The 19737-nt window shown below is 46.8% G+C and overlaps 1 protein-coding gene and 2 long non-coding RNA genes across 12 annotated transcripts in view; 1 reads left to right on the top strand and 2 right to left on the bottom strand.

Annotated features, from left to right (window-relative positions):
- Positions 1 to 55: 55 nt before the first annotated feature.
- Positions 56 to 18391, bottom strand: LOC148006316 (uncharacterized). Its single transcript, XR_015686790.1, has 3 exons — positions 18097 to 18391; positions 17528 to 17762; positions 56 to 1286 (listed from the first exon to the last, which is right to left on the bottom strand). It is a non-coding gene; the product is annotated as an uncharacterized LOC148006316 (long non-coding RNA).
- Positions 517 to 19737, top strand: part of Arhgap25 (Rho GTPase activating protein 25) — a 79920-nt gene continuing 60699 nt past the window's right edge. For 2 of the 4 annotated variants that reach the window (XM_087658800.1, XM_087658798.1), the window contains exon 1: positions 553 to 950. Coding sequence is in view for 1 of the 4 variants with exons in the window: in NM_001109247.1 (NP_001102717.1) it covers positions 890 to 950 (61 nt within the window). In the remaining 3 variants the exon portion in view is untranslated. 4 annotated transcript variants of the gene reach the window in all.
- Positions 7088 to 12779, bottom strand: LOC147994950 (uncharacterized). Of its 7 annotated transcripts, XR_015686788.1 has the most exons (6): positions 12589 to 12779; positions 11874 to 12019; positions 11436 to 11571; positions 10985 to 11217; positions 8545 to 8638; positions 7088 to 8082 (listed from the first exon to the last, which is right to left on the bottom strand). It is a non-coding gene; the product is annotated as an uncharacterized LOC147994950 (long non-coding RNA). The 7 variants fall into 7 exon arrangements; XR_015686789.1 differs by lacking the exon at positions 11874 to 12019 and having other exon boundaries at positions 7088 to 8060; positions 11450 to 11571; XR_015686787.1 differs by lacking the exon at positions 11874 to 12019 and having other exon boundaries at positions 12589 to 12773.

Here is a 19737-nt window from a genome sequence, read left to right as displayed (position 1 = left end):
GGAGGAGGACTGAGTTGTTTTTTGTTTTGTTTTGTTTTTGTTTTTGTTTTTTTTTACACATGGTGGTCTGGCTGTAAACTCCCCAGCATCTACGAGGGAGAAGAAGCAGTGACCTTTGGTTCTACCTGGCTGGAATCAACACACGCCCTGAGTGCAGCCCAGCCCAGCACACATAAACTGGGGCTCACTGGAAACCTTTTACCCCAGCAGATTTGAACTACGCGGTCCTTACACAGCAGGGATTTTTAAAGATGGTAACTTGGGCTGAACACTGGCTGCCTGCCTGGCCGCTTTTAGACACCAAAAGCTTGAGTCCAGGAGGGGGAGGAGACAGGCATCGAGGCATGTGGTGAGAGCCTTGGGATTCTCTTTCTATTTAATTAAAACCACAGCCTTATAACACAAACACGATTTCTAAACAACGTCTTCTGAAGAAAGTGTGCTCATAACGCTACAACACTGAACAGTCGCCCACTTCCTCAAAATGCGAGGAAGCAGACAGTTAAAAAAAAAAAAGCAGTTGTTTATCACAACTTCACTTCAGCAAGGCCTGAGATTCTTCCGAGCAGGGGCTCGGCTTCCCAAGAGGCAGTGTCAACTGGGATACTTCTGGTAAATCTGAACGCAAAGCAGGGTGTCAGCCCCTGGGGGACTGTGGGTGGGACTTGGGGAGTTTGGGTGCCATCCCCGAGTGACAGATGGATGGACGGTTCATCTGAGAGAAAGGAGGAGACACGTGGGCAGATCGGTCTGGAGCGTGAGAGTGACTGCAAAGCCATCTCCAGGCAGAGAAGTCAGAGGAACTGAAGGGAAGAGCAGAAAAGCAAGACGGGCACAGCCTGTGACACACTGGCCACTTGACCAGCTACTCACCCACGTCGGAAGCAAAATGTCCCTCAAGTTGCCAAGGAACTGGGATTTCAACTTGAAAGTGGAGACTGTGAAAATAGGTGAGGTCAGGGTCCAGGCTTCTCCTCGGGGTTCTTATGCGTGAGCGCCCACTATTTGCATGCTGGGTTGTGGGAGCTCAGTCGGCCAAAGCAACACCAAGCTTGACCGAAATGTGCATGCAGGTGGACGTGTCCTGTGAAGTTCCGGCATGCTGGGATGGCTTCTCTTCTCTCTGGGGGTGGGCTACATGGGTCAAGGGAACTTCAGATGGTCTTAGGCTGTGCTTTGGACACACAACTGAGATTTTGTTCATGTCACCGGAGAGTCGGTTCTGTCTGTCTGTTGAATGGCTTTCAGCAAGAGGACAGAGACGGGAGTATTTCGATGTGATTTATCTGTGGATGAATTCAAGGGAGTGTCACATTTTTGTGAGCCCAGAGGCCAATGAGGGGCTACCTACAGTTAAAAGTAGACCGGGAGAATGGAGTGAGAATATAGAGGCTTTTGAAATATGAGAGCACTATTCTAAGGAGTAGAACGTGAGAGAACTCAGGAGAACTGAAAAAGGTAGGCGCTAGTTAGTTATTACGGGTGATTGGAGATGTTCACACCGTTTCCCCTAACAGTGGTGATATATTGCTTCGAATTATAGTTTGTTATTATATAGATGTCTTGTTTTCTTGCTGCCCCCCCGCCAGCCCCCATGGAGTCTAGATCTGTAGCTCTAGTTGGCTTGAAACTTGCTATGGAAACTTAGATTCACAGAGACCCACCTGCTTTACTTTAGTCTTTGGATTATTGGCATAGCTCGAATACTTAATATTTCTCCTGTTATTAAATTTTAATTTTAAATTGATCATAGTCAGATGAAGCAAGCGCACACGCGCACACACACACGCACACACGCACGCACGCGCACACACACACACGACTCAGTGAGATAATTTCTTGACTTTAGTGTGGAGGTGCTTGCAAACAGGATTTTTGCTTAGAAGAAAGTTTTGGCTGGAGGGTCCACGGTGCTTGGTGTGTTAAAGTAAGTGGCCCACTGAAAACTCACAAATAGGAAGCCGTCAGGAACAGAAGGAGCTTTGAAATGAAACTGAAAGTAACCAGAGAAGCCATTTATTTTGGTGATCAAGAACTCTCATTTCCAAACAGACCTAGAACTGTGTGCCTCACTGATGAGCTGTCAGTTCCCTGAGCTAAGCTCAGCTCCTAGCCCTGGACCCACTGTGCAAACCACGTATGACTGATTACTGGACGGCAATATTATTTAGTATCACCTAATAGCATATAATTACAATTACTAAGTAATTAGAAGAGTCTTTACTGTTACGCATTCTGTCTACACGTTTGTCACCACGTAGCCTAGTGTTACATGAACTGGGATCCAGATCATAGGTAGAGCCCCCTGAGGAGAAAGTGCCTGACTCAGTTACAAGGTCTCCAGTCCCTTCTCCTACATCCCAAGGCCAGATACAGCGGTAGGAATCGGTTCATCAGTAGGCCAGAAAAGCCACTTCCAGAGGAAGGGCGGTATAGTTGGGAGTCCCCACAGGGAAGCCAGGGACTGTGGCTTTCTAGCCTGGGTAGTATGGTATAGAAGGATCTGGCTTCTCAGCCTGGTTTCTGTTGACATTTTCGACTGGGTAATTCTCGATTGCAGGGGCCTTTCCTGCACATTGTAAGACAGCAGCATCCCTGGTCTCCACCCTCTAGAGGGTGGTAACACCCTCTACCACCACCCACTGTAGCAACCAAAAATGGCTCCAGATGTTGCTAAATGTCTCAGGGAGAGGTGGCAGTAATATTCTCCCTAGACCACTGTACCAAGGAGTTGCAGTTATAAGGCCACGGTGGGGGCGGGGGGTGGAGCCCACACATCACGATTCACTTTCTACTTCAGTTTTTAGGAGGCTCTTACTAAGATGTGATCTGAAAGGCATGGGAGAAAACTTGATCACTTCTAGAAAGGCTCTGGATGGAAAAATTCAAGCCCCCCACTCCCCACCCCAGCAGGGGGCCGGCTTGTCTGTTCAGTTTCTCTAGTCTTGAGTGCTGAACCAGGGCTGGAGGGAAAGCCAACACCTCCTAGACTTGGGGGAGGACTCTGAGGCTATGCTCTTCCTCAGAGAATGGCGGGTACCCTCAGGGTACCAGAACTGGCAGTAGACCACCAGCATGGCCTGGGTGCTACTGGTGCAGAAGTTAGAGATGGAGAGAGACTAGGCCACCTTGCAATCCTGATGGGGAACAAGGATTAGAAATAGAAGGTTAAAGGGCACCAGTCTGGGCTTGAGGTGGGACCAGGAACACATCTTTCTTCCTTAGATGTAGTATGGCCTACCTTAGTCTAGCAGAACACTTGGGATAATGATGAATCTATGTGTGAGTACATCTCACTGGTAAAGTCCTTCCCCGTAGTTAACCACTGTTAACAAACCTTGTATTTTTTTTTCTTTTTTATGGTTTACTGTCCTGGGTTTATTTTTGTTGTTGTTGTTGTTGCTGTTGTTGTTGTTTGCTTGATATACAACCAGGTGTGTGGATCTCTGAGCTGGGACTTTCAACACCACACAAATGCGGTAGGTAACAAATGTTACCCACCCATTTTAGTCCTGAGAACGCCTATGAATGATTGGAAAGTACGTAGAAAACACAAATAGTAATACTTGACCAAAACCGGGAAAATAGACAATCCTATTAGTCAGGGAGTGCAAGTCAGACGCATCCCGGAACCCCCACTGTCATCCATTAAATCAAATGAACTGAGGAAATCTGATCATTCCAATGTCCATGATGCAGTGTGGGAAGGCCTCACAAGCCAGGCACACCAGCACTGTGGAGGACAGCTTGCCAGAGCCCTTCTGATTGACGTGCACATCTTAATCTATTGTGTTTCTCTCCCGAGACCACACCCTAGAGAAGAGCTGTGCACACCTCTGGGTGAAATGTGCAGAAGTCTACGTGTTCATCATCGAGGGAGTGGGTTTGCTCAGTGGCGTCTTTATAAGACGGGACACTGCACAAGAGCAGGGCATTATTAGTTTATGTCCACGTGAAACCGAGCCGCACGTTAATATCGGAATTTTCAGAAGGATAGGATGAAATCCATCCAGGTTAAGTTGAAAACTATACATGCTTGTAGCAAAGCTATAAAGAAAAACAAAGAATGGGATCACATAAAATTCAGGGTTATTGCTCTGTTGGAAGAGAAAGGATGGAAAAAGCATTTGTGAAGGTCCCATGTCAGCAAGACCCACAATGTGGTTATATCTCAAAGGAGCAACAGTAAAACAAATTCAGATACACACAAACTACCAGAAACGTGCAAGGTTTGTCAACAGTGGTTACGCATAGGAAAAGATGCATCCGTGATACATTATTACTCTAAATCTTCGGTGTCAACAGCAAGTGTTACTGTATTGTCAAAAATACCCAATGCTAGCACCCATTCCCAAACGCTTGACCAAGCGAATTGGCCAGGGTCTTCACACAACACAGCAACTGGCTCTGTTAGCAACCCAGCCGCTGACTCCACAGCCCTACCTGAGCTGAGAGGCTCCACTAAGCTAGGGCCTGCACTTGCTGATCCGCCGATGTCTGCCACACATCCCACAGATGTCCCAGATACATCGTTCCCTATCGCTCCCAAAGCTCCATCATGCCACAGGTTCTGGGCCAGCCTGCCTGAGTCCACCTGGACACCCAAATGCTACTGCTCCCCAGTGAGGCACATTGATACCTCGCAGTCTGAGGTTACCAGAGACAAGTGTGTTTGTGAATTCAGTTTTAGAGACTTCGTTACACTTAATTGTCAAACTTAACACATTGCTCAAGCCTGGGTCTGAGCCAGGGTAGTCTACGTTCTGTGGCTCTTGTCACTATGTTCTGTGTGCAGCTCAGTGTCCCCAAAAGCTGAAGATTACCTCACAGGCAGAGCCATGGCTCAAGCTCTCTTTCCATCACCGACACTGAACAGGCGCTCCTTCCAGGGTCCCACACCTGCCTCTCCATAGAGGTTACTTCATCGTCCCTTATTTGAGTAAAACTGTCCCCAGGCTATTGTCAACCTACCTTTAAATTGTTAATGTTAAATGGGTCACTGTCTAGGCTGAGAGCCTTCTGGTCACTTGGGGAATGTCCCCCCTCTGGGTCTCCTGTAGCAGCAGCAGTAGCAGAGAAAATGAACTTTAGTGGTAAAGGGAAGAGACGCCTTCTACACTCTCTACCCGCTTGCACACTGAATGCTGTCTGCAGACACGGAGCAGTCTGCACTTCGTGCTAGATTAGGAGCTGAGTGGGAAGCTCAGTGTTTCTCAGAATCCAAGTCTCTTAAAATGAATCTGGGTTGAGATGGCTTAATTGGCTAACAGCTATGGTGTTGCTGTGTATCTGTCTGGCATGTGACCATTTGCAAAGCATCTTCAGAGTGTCCACTGGGAGGACTCCATGGGAATCCACATAGTATCCACAGATACGAGGATCCAAGGATCTGCTGGAAAGGATACGTTGGTGACAACCATCCTTTCACACATGGGATAGCTTGAAAGAGAAATCTTAGCCTGAGATGGCACCATTTGGGGCTACCTAGTAGCATGAGATATGGCATGGGAGGGCACAAAAAGCTTGAAGGAGGCCCCGGCTGTGACCATAGCAGCTGTGGCCAACTGCACTGCTGGGGGAAGCTGGGAAATCATGGATACAACAGTAAGACACAAACCATTGAGAAGGCTTCACAGAGGGCAGCAGCGGAAGCTTTGCAGAACCCCAGGAGGAACTGAGATAAGAAAGTCACAGAGAGAAAAGATGATTTGCCTCTTCCCTTTACACATCATCACTTTTCTTTGAAAAAAAAAAAAAAGACTCATAGGATTCGCAGCCAGATGTAAAGGCAGCTGGTTCTCCGGAATGTGTAGAAGTTAGGTCTGGTTCTTCCTCCCAGCCCCATGCCCCCAGAAATAAGAGCCAGGCTCAAAATATATTTCCGAATACCTTGGTCCTATGTCTCTGACTAGATCATAAAATAACCCATGTGTTTTAGCCTACATTCTACCACGTGGCTGGTTACCTGTGCTCAGGCACCATGAGTCAGCCTCATTACATCTTCCCAGGGGGGAATCTTCTATGCCTCATTCTATCCCAGAGTCCTCTCTGCTTCCCCATCCCCCGACCTTCTATTCTACACTTTCCTATAGGCCGCAGGTTGTTTGAACTGACAGGTGATGCGTCCATACAATACATAAGATAGTCTCTCTATAGGAACCTACAGATAAGTAGAGGCAGTCAGGGAAAAAACTACAAGATTGTGTGGGGAATAACTACAGGGGTCATGGGGGACACCACTGACTCAGACGTCTGCTGCCACCATCTTCCCCGTCCAACCATATCCTTCCATAGGATACTGACCATTGTTTCTTAAACTTTCTCTGATTAAGACCTTTTTGAGACCAGGGAATATTCACACTCCAGGTATATAAGTATTTTGAATTGCTATACAAATCAATATTTCCTGGTAATAATTTATAAACAAATTTTCAAATAAGTCATGGAACGCCTATAATTTTACCACTTGTTAAAAAAAGAGAGCAGATTTACACGCTAGTGAGAAAGATGTATTTGCTTATTTTTTGCACAGAGAACCAATCTCGGCTGAATATTTGATATTTCAAACTACAGGATCTTCAAGGGTTTTCAGAGCTAATTAATATTTTGATTTTATAGCTGTCAGGGCTGAGAACATTACTTTGCATAAATATATAATATAAAATGGCCTATGGGGGAGAAGATGGTTAAGTGGTTAGCCAAACTGTCTGCTCTTGCAGAAGAAGCAGGTTCTGTTTCGAGCACACACATAGCAATTCACAACTCTCTGTAACTGCAGTTCTAGGGGATTGAGCGCTCTTTTCTGGCCTCTGAGGGCACCACCCATTTACACGGTGCACCTGCATATGTGCAGGCAAGCACTCACACACACAAAATAAGAATAAACAAATATATATAAAAATAGAAAGCAATATGGTAAAAGTTGTTTAGGGCCACTTCAGAAATTGTTAGAAATTCTGCTCCAATTGTAAGCCAAAATTCACAAAATAATTTCTTTTAAATGAAACTCAAGTCGATTCAAAACAAAATTCAAACCAAAATTCTAATTCAATTCAGCCCCCAGATATACTAATGACATGCCAAAGGCTGAAAGTCGGAAGATGTTTTTTAATTGAACCGTTTTGCTATTACAGAAGGGGACATTTTTGTATGTGTTCTAGAATCCCACAATGAGTAACCTGTCACAGTCTTGACTGTCAGCCAGGCGTATTGGCAGTGTGTGCTGTGTGATATCAGGCAAAGTGTGCACCTCGTATGTTCGGAACCAGGGCTGCAGTAAAATCCTGGGACACAACGTAGGCAAGTGCCGAACACCTCACACTCACCACGTGTTTGAGTTTGAATTAACTTTTAGTCATTGCATGTTCAGAAACCTTTTACTGTTGCAATAATTTCCACGGCTCCCACGTCAGTCACAGGGACCTGCGTGGGGCTGCAACCACAGTCTGAGAAGATCTAGGTGTGCATCCTTCCAGGAGTCTCAGACTTCCGGTCCGTCCTGTGTTAATTTACTGTGTGGCATCTTATGCATATTTTATAATGTTCCTTTTTCAAGAAAGAAAACAGACTAGAAGGGCTTGTGATGGAAGCCGGCAGCGGCTGCCCCTCTTGCATTTCCCAAGCAGAGCATGCCCGCTGCAGACTTTCAGCTGACTTCCCTCACTCTCTCTCCCCACTTCCGGCACCGGGCACAGGGTCCACCAGGAGTCAGCTAATCTCTGGAAAGAGGGTACAATGGTTCTTTACGAACCGTTTCGGCAGAGAAGCTGACTCCTTTGAGCTGATATCTGCAGATGCTTCTGAACTTGTGTGAACTCGGCCCTGACAAGTAGTCAGTCGCTTTTTATCACAACAGATTGTTCTTTACTTTGTGGACCTACGAGTGAGGATGACCCGAAGTTGTCTGAAAGAGTTGGCGTGGGCGTGAAAGTTGTGGAGGGTTGGACCGTCTGCTGGTGACTGATAGACCCCGAGTGGGTGAGTGAGGCATGAGGTGTGGAAAGGGTATGGCCTTGGAGGACGCTGATAGTTTGGCGCGTATCTAGGACACATGGCTTCTTCTGCAGATAAGAATCGCAACACCTGCGTGTTAAGAAGAGGAACAGTCTTTCCTATACATCACATGTATACATATATATACATATGTAAGGTGCTCAGCAAAAATCTGCGCCCTTTGCTTATAGACAGCCTCATCTTTAAGCTCAGATCAGACCAGCTTAGGCCCCTCACAGGGGAAAGCCCACGGAGCATGCTTTATTTAGGGTGATACTCTCCGGCTTTATTTTTACTACAAGACTTGCTGAAAGTTTCCTGGTTTGGAAGCAAGGACTGGCATGTGCCAGCAGCTCCCATATAGAACTCCACAAGAGACTGCCTCCTGAGTTTCCAGTGCTGAGATTTACCCTATGCATGCCCTCCTGATAGGGCACCTGGGTTCCTCTTTCCATCTCTGCTTCCAGGAAGCTGAGTCACCCCCAGGTCTGCCCAAGGATTAGCGTTAATGAGCATAGATTGTCATAAATTAGCGTAAATTAGCATACTTGCCTTGTTGGCCCTCCATCATGATTTACAGGTTTCTTTGAAAGTGATTGGCTATGTAAACACGAAGATCTCATAAACCTCTTTCTTTGAAGACACCCTATAAGAACATGCACTGTATCAATACCCCTGCTATATTTCGTATTTTTCAGATTTCGTATTTTTCAGGAGCAGTTAACACTGCGATCTGTCTAAGATGAGTTTGAAGAGCATGTGCTCTCCCAGCTTCCATAAACTGAGCAGATCACGTCCCCAGGACTGGTGGGTTTTGATGAGCCCTGCCTGCACTCCTCAGCCTTCTCCAATGCACTAGGCAGATCTGGTTTCTAGATGACTCCAGATCCCTTGCTGCTGGATTCTCATCTCCAGCAGCCAGTCATTTCTGCACTTCCTCCCATCACCAATCGCAAGTCGCCATAATAACAGACGTTCACCTGTCCCCTCCAGACTGTCTAGCCCTGAGTGCCCTGTGCTCCTTCTGAAACCCATGTTTCATCTTTATTTTGGCTCTGAACTCACTCTGAGCATTTCAAGTTCTCCTGTCCATCAGCTGGCCTTGGGGTGGGGGGTGTTCAAGGTATTTTGTGTGTTTATCATGTTGAGTTTTTTCACAAGGCCATGGCATTCGGGGGTAGAGATGGAGCTGGGGTAAACCAGGAACCACTCTTCCCAGGCTCCAAAAAGCCTCCCAAATTCTCTTCTTAGCTTATTTGAAACTGTTGCTGTAGCTTCTTCCATTTGCTTTAAGAAATTTTTCCTTCTGCTCACACTGGAGGCCACATCTGTTGCAAGTCTCTTCCCAGAATCATGCACAACCTTATGTATCTATCCTACATCCAGCTCCTAAGTTTGCAGCCCTACTTTTTGGGTGTGCTTCCAACTCTGTCCCTCCCTCTCCGTTTCCATGGCTACCCCCTCCCCCTCCTGGGAAGTGTAATAATCAAATTGCCCAAGTGGGATGAGTTCCCCAGGAAGTTGTTCCAATATGTATCTCGTAGATACATATCACTGGGTGTTTATCATGTGCTAGACAGTCACCTCAGGACTCCTGGAGATGGAAAGATCAAGATTCTGACAGTCTGTAGAATATAGCTGCTGTGAGGGGTTCCTGGTCGCAACAGGGATGCTGTACACATGAACTTACAGCGGGGCTGACAAGGTCAGCTCGGTCACAGTTCCAGCCTGGATCTGAGAGGGTCTCATGAAGTCCCACCCTTCCCTGAGGAGCTACTGACAACTGATGGCTACTGGGAGAAAGAGAGCCTGTTCACTTCCTATGCCCACATGCCCGTAGACAATCAGACACTGAGAAAGAGAGCCTGTTTGCTTCACAGGCCCACGTGCCGGTAGATGCTTGGACATCTGTGCACATTCTGGCAGCACTAAGTGGACTTTGTGGGTTTAAAAAAGAAAACATGAATCCAGCAAGTCAAAGTCGGGGGTGGGGAGAATGGGAGGGGCGGGGTGGACTTGATCGAAACGTCTGATATTTCTCAAAGACTATAATTTGTCTAAAAATTTTCAACAGTGCCTTCTATCTGAGGAAAGAGTCCTATCCCACAAAAGAGATTCAGACATAGCACAGAAGTTTGACTGTCATTACAGCATTTAAAGAACCAACGTGGGTTTGTTCTGTAAGGCTCTAAATAATGATGTGTAACATCCCCGCCCTTCTGTGCCTAAGAAACCTTCCACTTCCCGACTGCATTCTCACTTACAGCCAGCAGAGGGCGCCCACAGACAATGTTCTGTGGTTCCACAGAGCAAACTTCTGTTTGCCATGTACTTCTCAGGAAAGCCCTGGATTTAACCAGTTCTCTCAGACGCCTAAAGCTTCCACAAGGTTCATCCTTCTGTGGCCTGAAATGCCTGGAATTATAACGGATGGGAAATGTAGAGGCCTGTCTGTCTTCTTCAGTAGAGAGTAAGCCTCCTGGTTAGAATGTTTCTTGAACGAAAAGGAAAAGATCCTGACTTGGGAAGCCAGTCCTTGAGTAGAGATGGGGTCGGGATGGAATTTGATGCTAGAGCCCTTGAGGACACGTTTACATGGGTCAGATTACAAGACCAGCCCTTTGCCACCCCTCACTTAGGACATTACAGATCAGTGTCCGAAGGACGTTACTCACTCTGCTTCTTCCTAGGTTGTTAGGCAGAGCCCTGGCTACCCAGCACGGGTCAGCCACTGCATACCGCGCCACCTCTGACCTCACCTCTGTGACCCTCATGTCCTGTGTACTCAGTTTACCTCTTCCTTCCATTCTCTCACTCCAACCCCTGCCACTCTGAACACCCGGGAGAAAGTCTAACTATTGGGCGGACTGGTTCTACTTCTGGCTTATGCCCATTGCCGTAGGTGGACACTCACGGAGAGGCTGAGACCCCTACTGAATTCTCTGTGCTACAGTTCCTTGTATGATGATAAAGAGTAGAGATTTGCACTTACAGTGCTGCAGTCTAGGAGGTCCAGTGTGAAGGTTTTGACATTGCTGGGAGGGGAAACTCATTGCATATACATAATATACAGTATGACCACAGGCATGATGGGTAAAGAAGATGCACACTGTGACTCCAGAGGGTAGAGGAGCCGAAGAGGGTAAATCCATCTCTTCAAAGCATTCTGTAAGAGCCTTTGGTCAGTTAGCTGTTCGCTGCAGAGACAAAGTACCTAAGCAGGTACTTGAAGGAAAAAAAATCTTATTTTATCCCTTGTTTTGAACATCTCAGTCTACTGTCATTTAGTTCTCTCCCTCTCCCTCTCCACTCCCTCTGCACCTCCCCCTTCTCCCCTTCCCCCTCCCTCCGTCCCTCCCCCCACTCTCTCGCCAGGGTTCCTCTGTGTAACATATCTGGCTGTCCTGGACTTGTTCTGTAGACCAGGCTGGCCTCAAACTCACAGAGATCCACTTGCCTCAGCCTCCTGAATGCTGGGACTAAAGGTGTGTGCCACCATGCCCGACCAGTGTTCTTTTGGTATGAAGTGAGACCAAACATCATGGAAGACAGCTTGTAGCTGAGCAAACATGGTCACATCTAGTGGGCAGGAGGCAGGAGAGAGATGGGGAATCTGACAGAGAACAAGGACAAAATGTACCCTCCAGAGGCCCTTTACATCTTCCACCAGGATCCAGCTCCCCAGGGCCCAGGCAATTTTGTGGAGTCAGTGGACTAATCCACTGTAAGGTCAGCATCCTCAAGGCCCAGAACTTCTCAATAGCACTGCAAGTTAGAGACCAAGCCTTCAGCACAGTGTCTTCAGGACTTAGCTCAGCCATTAAAGGCCTTCCATCTGCTCTGGAGAATTAACTTAATAACTTGCTACAGTTACTCAATACCTTGCTAAGGTGTTGCTTCTTTGGGGGTTGAGTTTCAACTTGAATTTGGAAAGGATGTTCGTCTTTGAAGCCATAGAATCCATCTACCAGAGTTACTTTTCTTTTGCCCCAAACTCTTGTTGCAAAAGGCAGTGGACACGGGGTCCCTGAGATGAGATGAGGAAGGCACATCTTTGACTGTGTCTCTCTGAAGGAGTTTCAAATAACAGGATTATCTAGTTTGTCCTAGGAGCCTGGAAGGAATTTAAAATGGGGGGGGGGGGAAGGGCTCTATGGTAGTTATTTTCTCTTTGCTCCTTGTACACTGTGAGTGTGTTGCTTTTCTGCCCTGTGTCCTCTTCACCCATGATGGTTTAAACTCTGACACCGAGAGCCAAAGCAAGTCCTCCAGTTGCCTTCCTACTCTTCCTCCTCAAGGCCTTACCTCAAGGTTCCTCATACTCTTGTTCAGACATTTCAAAGTGAAAAGTGTGGCAGCTGAAAGGGAATTGCCCCCCTTTCCCATCACGATTCCATCAGCTCCCGCCTTTTCCTCTAGTTCTGCCTTCAGACACAAACAGCAGAAGCCCATCCAGAGACCTGCATATTAGTGGGCCTCCACAGTCTCCTCTGGTTGAGGCAGGAAGCCAAGAGGGCGTGATCACCCAGACTCTGTGCCCCACCCACCTCCCGGCTTCAGGATGCCGATGCCGTCAGATGTCATCGTTGTCATTACCTTGGAACAGGCTTTTCAGGGCTCGTTTGTTTTCACAGCTTCTGGCTCTCGATTCCCATGGCTACTCTTTCTGAGACACCTCAGCACTATACCCTCTTCCGTCACACCTCAGGTGTCTCAGGTAGCACTGGCTATGTCATTCACAGGGAGACTTGTTCAAGCAGGGCTCTTGTTCAGAAAGCATTAAAGGTGCAGGAATCTCATCAGGGCAAGACTGCATTTGACCGCATTTGACTGCATTTGACTGCATTTGACCACATTTGACTGCATTTGACTGCATTTGACCACATTTGACTGCACGGCACAGGTAGCATGTCTGTGGAGTTGACTTTGACCAGGACTCACGGCACCAGTCTGCTACTCATCCAGCCCCACCAGCTAGGTGGTTTGAGTCCTTCCTCTGGCTTGATTCTCCAGTTGCCACTCTATTGTTAGCTGCGATCTCTCCTGTGGACTCTGTGTAGTTCGGTCTGCTTGAATGCCTTACAGGCTTCTTTCCCCTACTTTGGTTAACACAGCATCCTGGATTTTCTCCCCAACCACTTCACTTGGCTTTAGTCAGAGGCGCTATCTTCACAAAGGTGCTGTAGCCAAACATGCAGAGTGGGCATCATTCTCCCTTTTGCTCCCATCTCACACTGAATCCACCAGATGAAGCTCTGGGCTCAGCAGCCTGTCTCTGGTCTGACCTCTCTATTGTCCCCAGCATTTTCTCACCCTCACTGCTGCCTTCCACTCTTCCATCAACACATTCTCCACACCAGACCCAACTCAACACTTCTTAAAAAGAATCAAATCATGCTATATGTTCCTTTAATCAATGTGCTTAGAATTAAATTTAAAAATAAAATCAGGGTCTCCATCTGTAGGCTAGACATGCCAGTTCCGGAAGCACTCTGCTTGGGGTTTCTCAAGGCCAGGCCTCTGTTCTCCCTGAAATAACCTTTCTGAGATTTTACCATGTCCGCTCCGATGCTTGTTCAGCTTTAGTGTAAATACAATCTTTCCCATGAGCCTTTGCCTGGTGCACTGTCTGCTGTGCTCTGCGTCTCTGCATTCCGCCTCCTCAGTTTCTTCCTGACGATGTGATTTCGAGTCTGAAATGATCTCATTTGCACAAGTGCACTGCAAGTTCCCTAAAGTCAAAGCTTTGTCTATTTAATTTACTTTCAGATCCTCCAGGAATCAGGATGAGCCTTCATGGGGTAGCTACCACCCAAAATGCTGTGGGATGGCTGAGTTTTTTCCTGACTTTTCTCCATCTTGAGGACATTGAATTAAAATGAGGCCAAAGCCTATTTATTGTTTGTTGTCTCGAGCTGCTGTTATTATGACAGAACAGTGGCTTGATCAAGAGCTTTCTAGCTTCCTTGTATATAGAGAGGCAGTCTTTTGGTTTCGTAAGATAATTTGGACCTGGGGAGGTAACTGAGAATTTGGATAGCCTCAGTTCTCAGAGTCTCTAAGGCTGGTTAGGGTCACAAGGAATACTTCTTGTTTTTGTCATCCAAGTCTTTCAGAGTGTGAGCAAGGAATCCCTCTACTGGAGACTCAAGGGGCTGGGTCTGTGGGCAATCTTTTCATCTGCCTTCCCTCCCCTGCTCCTCTCTAACTGGGCACTGGTTACTAAGTTACTATCCAGGAAACAGCCATAAACTGAGGGCTACGGGTACAATGTATCTCTTTATTGGATAAAAACCAATTCCCATTCACTACAGAGGATGAGAAAAGTGACCCTTGGGAAGTGTAAATACTGGTGCTACAGAACATTTTTGTAGTAGTTCAGATTAGTTAGCATAAATGAGCAACAGAGAGGAGGAGTAAGGATGAGCTGAGGAGAGGAAGATGAGGAGGAGGGAATGAGTGAGCAGAGAAGGAAGAGAAATCCAGTGTAAGAGGCCAAAAAGCAAACCAAGAGGGGGAGGGGGAGGGAAAGAAAAGGGTGTGATATGGGCAATGGGAGGGACCGCTGTATGTTTTTTCAGCAAGACCAGAAGCTAAATGGAACTCATCAACTATATATTCAGAAAATAACTCTATTGTCTGTCCATTACTGCTGGCAGCATGATTGCTACACTAGACACTTCCCTAGGGCTTCACTCCACATGGTGGAAACCCAATCATGGACTCCCTTGCAGCTAGGATTCTGGAACCAGTTACTTGTGCTGATTAAACTAGAAGATAAGATAAGGGAAGGTGCCTTCCTGAAGTTCCAACCATGCTGCTGTGGATAATGCTAGCAAGCCAAGCAAGACCTCTCAAGATTTCCCAGCAGCTAAGCTTCAGACTCAGCTCTGTGTTCAGGTCGCCAGAGCATTGGCAGTCTTCTTAATAGTGAGACAGTTTCTTCCAGGTGGCCTCAGGCAGGGTGGCAATGTAAGAATTAAATGCTATGGCTTGGGGAGGTGTACTAGGGGATAAAAAAAACTTGCTCCTTTAGTTCCTCCAAACATTTTACAAGACTTCACCTAAGACTTCTGTAAGTCAGTTCCCTTTTTTGCACTAAACTCTTAATCCTAAACTGTTGCATGCTGCCTTAGCAGAGAATTTTCACATGACTCTCCTCTTCTCTGCCCAAATATGCCCTCCCACACTTTCACAAACTACTTCCCCGGAGTCAGCAATACTTCAAGCTTCTTAATACCCAGTCAGGACCTATAGTCTCAGCATCACACTTGCCACTCAGATCATTCACTTATGAGTAGGAAAAGATCTACACCAGCCCAGCTGGCATATGTGGGTCTTTACATGGAGAGATCATTCATGGGTAGCCTTCTTTGTAAGTTACTTTTCTCATTGGTGTTATAAACAGGACAAGCTTAAGGTAAGAGAAGTTCTCTCTGATTTATGGTTTTAAGGAATTTCAGTTTGTTTGTTTGTTTGTTTGTTTGTTTGTTTGTTTGTTCAGTGTATTGGGGGGAGGTATAATGGTGCGAGAGACTGGAACCAGGAGTATGCATAACTTTCAAAGACCTGACTTTCGGATCCTCTTTGTGCCCAGTAAGCTCTACCTACTAAAGGCTCCACAGCCTTCAAAATGGTACCACAGCTTGGAATTAAGCATTCAAATATCAGCCTGTCAGGATATCTCAGCCTGAAACTTTAGCACCTTCCACCCCTGGGTTATCTCAGGTACCTATCTCCTCTACGTAGGTCTCTTGTTCCACTCATAACCAAGATCCCCTTTCCACAATGTGGGCTCCACGATGTGTGCCCAGCTCCACTATGTAGGACCTATGCTGGGTTTTGTGTTCTCTTGCCACCGTCTTGTATTTCCATAGTTTCCAAACAAAGGGCTCAGTGTTTTCATTTAATACCAAGTCCTACAAATTATACACACAATCCCAATATTCTTCCATGTTCTTTTAGAAACTGGGTCATCTTTTAGCCTCTAGGACCCTTCCTATTCCAATTAGTGACTGCCATTCTTATGAACTCTCTCTCCCTTCCCTCATACTGCTAGGCTCTGACCACCTCTAGCCTGTGTTGTTTACATACTTCATTATTTCTTTTCCTGTGAGAACCCCAGTGCCTGCTATGTATGAACACTTTCATTCAGTGCAGTTACTCCAGGCTCCATTAAATCAGGCAGCAATGGCTGCTTTAGGCTGTAGACATGAACACCACCTCTCCTCTGATTGACTGGCTTTCAAATTTGGCTGCCCTAGGAGTTTAGGAAAGTTTGCTTACAAGTTCCATGCCAGAGATATCAACTGAAGTGACCTGGAGTAGGAACTAGAGTCTCAGAGGTTTAAAACGTTTAAATTGATTGCTGTTGTGTGATGGGTGGATGAACTGTGCTTCTGTAACACACTTTCTTCAGCCGATTCTACTCCCCACCAGCAGCTTTCCTCAACAGGTATCCCATCGCTCTGATGCCTCTGACATTTTGGGGTCTCCAAGGCAGTTCAGGTCTCACCTTCATTCATCACAGCTTCTCACAATGGCCTCTCTAGGCCTGACTCATGCCTGGTTTCGGCAGCTTTCCTTAGTCACAGATGGAGATTCCATAACCTTTTCTTCCCTCCTCTAAAGCCAAGTCTGCCAAGTTCTGCTGCTTGCTGGGGCTTGAGCATGGCTCCCTTGTTCTGTTACATCTTCATCAGCTTTCTAGATTTGATGGTTTCCTTCACTGCCTAAACGTGGCTGTCCTGAAACTCAATCTGTAGGCCAGGCTGACCTCAAACTCAGAGATCTACTTACCTCTGCCTCCAGACTGCTGGGGTTACAGCATGTACCCTCAGACCTGGCTCTAAGCTTTCTCTATTTCCTTTTACAAGTTGGGGGCTTGGCTGGGTGGGATTTTGCCTTGAGGTCACCACTCCCTCTGTTCCATTTAATGTCAGGATTTTATCACCTGAAACACAGGACTCAGCTCCATTCCACTTCCTGGTGCCCCTTTCTCCTCAAATTGTACATTTTATAATTTTCCTCGCTCAGCTCCTTCCTTTTCATTATAGATCTTCATAAGAGTGAACATTAAATAACCATACACCAGAGTCAATGTTAGGCTGTTTTGAAATTTCCTGTGCTAATACAGTTTATCCAGAACTCTTCAATTCGGCCTCAGGCAGACTTTTCAAATAGGGCAAAAGCAGCCATGTTCTCCACCAAAATATCACTAGCATGGTCTCTAGGCCACATACTCACATTCTTCTCTGAAACCTCAAGAGCTGGGTCCCCACAGTTCAAAGACACTGCTGTTTTCCATGGTTCTACTAGTATGGCCCATTAAGCCCCACTTAAAGTGTTGAACTGCTTTTTAAACCCAAAGTCCCAAAGTCCACATTCTTCCAAACAAAAACACAGCCAGGCCTATCATAACCATACCACAGTCCCTGGCACGAACTTCTGTCTTAGTAAGGGTTTTATGCTGTGAAGAGACACCATGACCACAGCAGCTCTTATAGAGGAAAATATTTAGTTGGGGCTGGCTTACAGTTCAGAGGTTTAGTCCATTATCCTCATGGTGGAAGTGTGGCAGCCTCCAAGCAGACGTGGTGCTGAAAATTCTACATCCAGATCTCCAGGAAGCAGGCAGAGAACTGCCATGTTGGGCATGGTCTCATTAAGCATCTGAGACCTCAAAGTGACTACTTCCTCCAATAGGGCCACACTTCTAATAGTACCACTCCCTGCTGGCTGATGGGGGCCATTTTCTTTCAAAACACCACCTGTATGAAGGGACAATATCACTGAGCCATGCTTATGTCGACAGATCCAGGGAAAGGAGGAAACTGCACCCCTTCTCTCCTGCACCCCTTTCCCTCCTGCACCCCTTTCCCTCCTGCACCCCTTTCCCTCCTGCACCCCTTTCCCTCCTGCACCCCTTTCCCTCCTGCACCCCTTTCCCTCCTGCACCCCTTTCCCTCCTGCACCCCTTTCCCTCCTGCACCCCTTTCCCTCCTGCACCCCTTTCCCTCCTGCACCCCTTTCCCTCCTGCACCCCTTTCCCTCCTGCACTTCTTTCCTTCCAGCACCCCTTTCCCTCTCCGGCGCTCTGCTCACCTTCTTTACCCATGAACTGACTGCAGGCTTCTGAGAACCACACTGCTTACTTCAGATCACGCACTCCACTTAAGGCTCTTTCCTTGTTTCTCATTGGTGTGCAGGCTCTGCAACCCGACCATAGGGATGAAGACATGTTTGTCCTCAGTTGCCCAGAGAAGCCTGAGGTTTGCTTACACACTGGGTAGTCAGAGCTGTTGGCTTCTTTTCTGAGTTTGTTTGGTTTTCTTAATCCCAACCCAAACCTCATGGCCAAGGACTTTGGATAGAACCGAGAGTAGGGGTGGGAGAGACCAGGAAACTCCAGCATGCAAAACTGGAAAATGGTGCTCGGGGCATGATGGGATTTAGCATAAACAGACATGACTAAGAGTCACACTGGCATCTGGTACCTCATAGGACCATTAAGGCAAGTTCCACCCCTAATGGGCAACACTGCTCCCCTTCATTTTCATACACATCACCTGATAGCTCCCTTTCTGTTCCAAATGGTATCTGAGTAGCTTACACGATCCCTAGACAACACTAATATCAGATCTATAGTCAGGGCTCATGGGCTGGTTTCAGTAGTAAATGCCCTCCAGAAGTTGCATGAGGAAATGCATATGAACACAAAAATTCCCAGTGAGGTTTATATCCTCCCAAAGGTTAAAAACACTGCTGTGTGTGTCTAAGTGTGAAGAAAGCCCTTACAAGCTGGACAAGTGGCTGCCACCTCTCATCTAGGGTGTCTTCTGGCTGTCACACGTAAGGGAACACAGAAGAAAAGACCAGGCAGCTGGGAAAGCATGACGTGGGTTCCCTAGTTCCGTCTATGTTTTTCTAGTCCAGACTCAATGGACTGGACCAATGAGAATGACAACTGGTGGAGGAAGGTCATAGGACTGTTTCAGCTGCTTTTAGTCAGTTAGTGGACCAACAGGTTCTAGTTGGCCATTGCTGGCAGCCTCTGTGAACCCATGCTGGCAGGAGCCACCAGGTGGGAGCAAGCCTCCCAGAGTGGCAGCCTCAGAGTGGTAGCTGGCGGTCTCTTAGTTAAGACATTGCAGTAGTACAGGATTGAATATTGAATTTCATTTATTATTGCTCTTCCCTTCCTCACGCTTGAGGGAAGTGTGTGTACTGCCCTGGGGTCACATATTTGGTTCTTGTGAAGGGCAAGTAAAAAAAATCACCCTCCACATCTGCACATCTAGAAGAGAGAACGACATGGGGGTTGTTTCTAACCGATAGAGACTACTATGAACTGCTATAAATATCTACCTGGAGGTTTTCTGTGACCATGATGGCACCGTCTCTCTGAGGTAAACGCTGAGGCGTGGGAACACCGATAAGTCTTAGTTTAACTCTATGAGACACTTGTCAGCAGTTGTTTGCCAAAGTGGCAGCACCATTTCCTGTCTGACCAGCCTCCTCAGAAAGCGCCTGCTGCTTCTTGCTTGCCAGTCTTTGCTGTAAGGTTGCCTTTAAATTTTACCGTATTTATTCTAATATGTTTGTATTTGTACCCCACCGTGGTTTTATTTTACATATTGCACTGACTAATGATATATAGCATCTTTTCATCTGACATTGTCAGTTCAAATATTTTGAAAATTGGCCTGTTTTCTCAGGGATGAGTTTTGAGAGTGCCTCTTCCCC

Source organism: Rattus norvegicus, chromosome 4 (genome assembly GCF_021556685.1).
Source record: "Rattus norvegicus strain SHRSP/BbbUtx chromosome 4, alternate assembly SHRSP_T2T, whole genome shotgun sequence".
NCBI lineage: Eukaryota > Metazoa > Chordata > Mammalia > Rodentia > Muridae > Rattus > Rattus norvegicus.
This window is presented reverse-complemented; position numbering and strand designations above follow the sequence as displayed.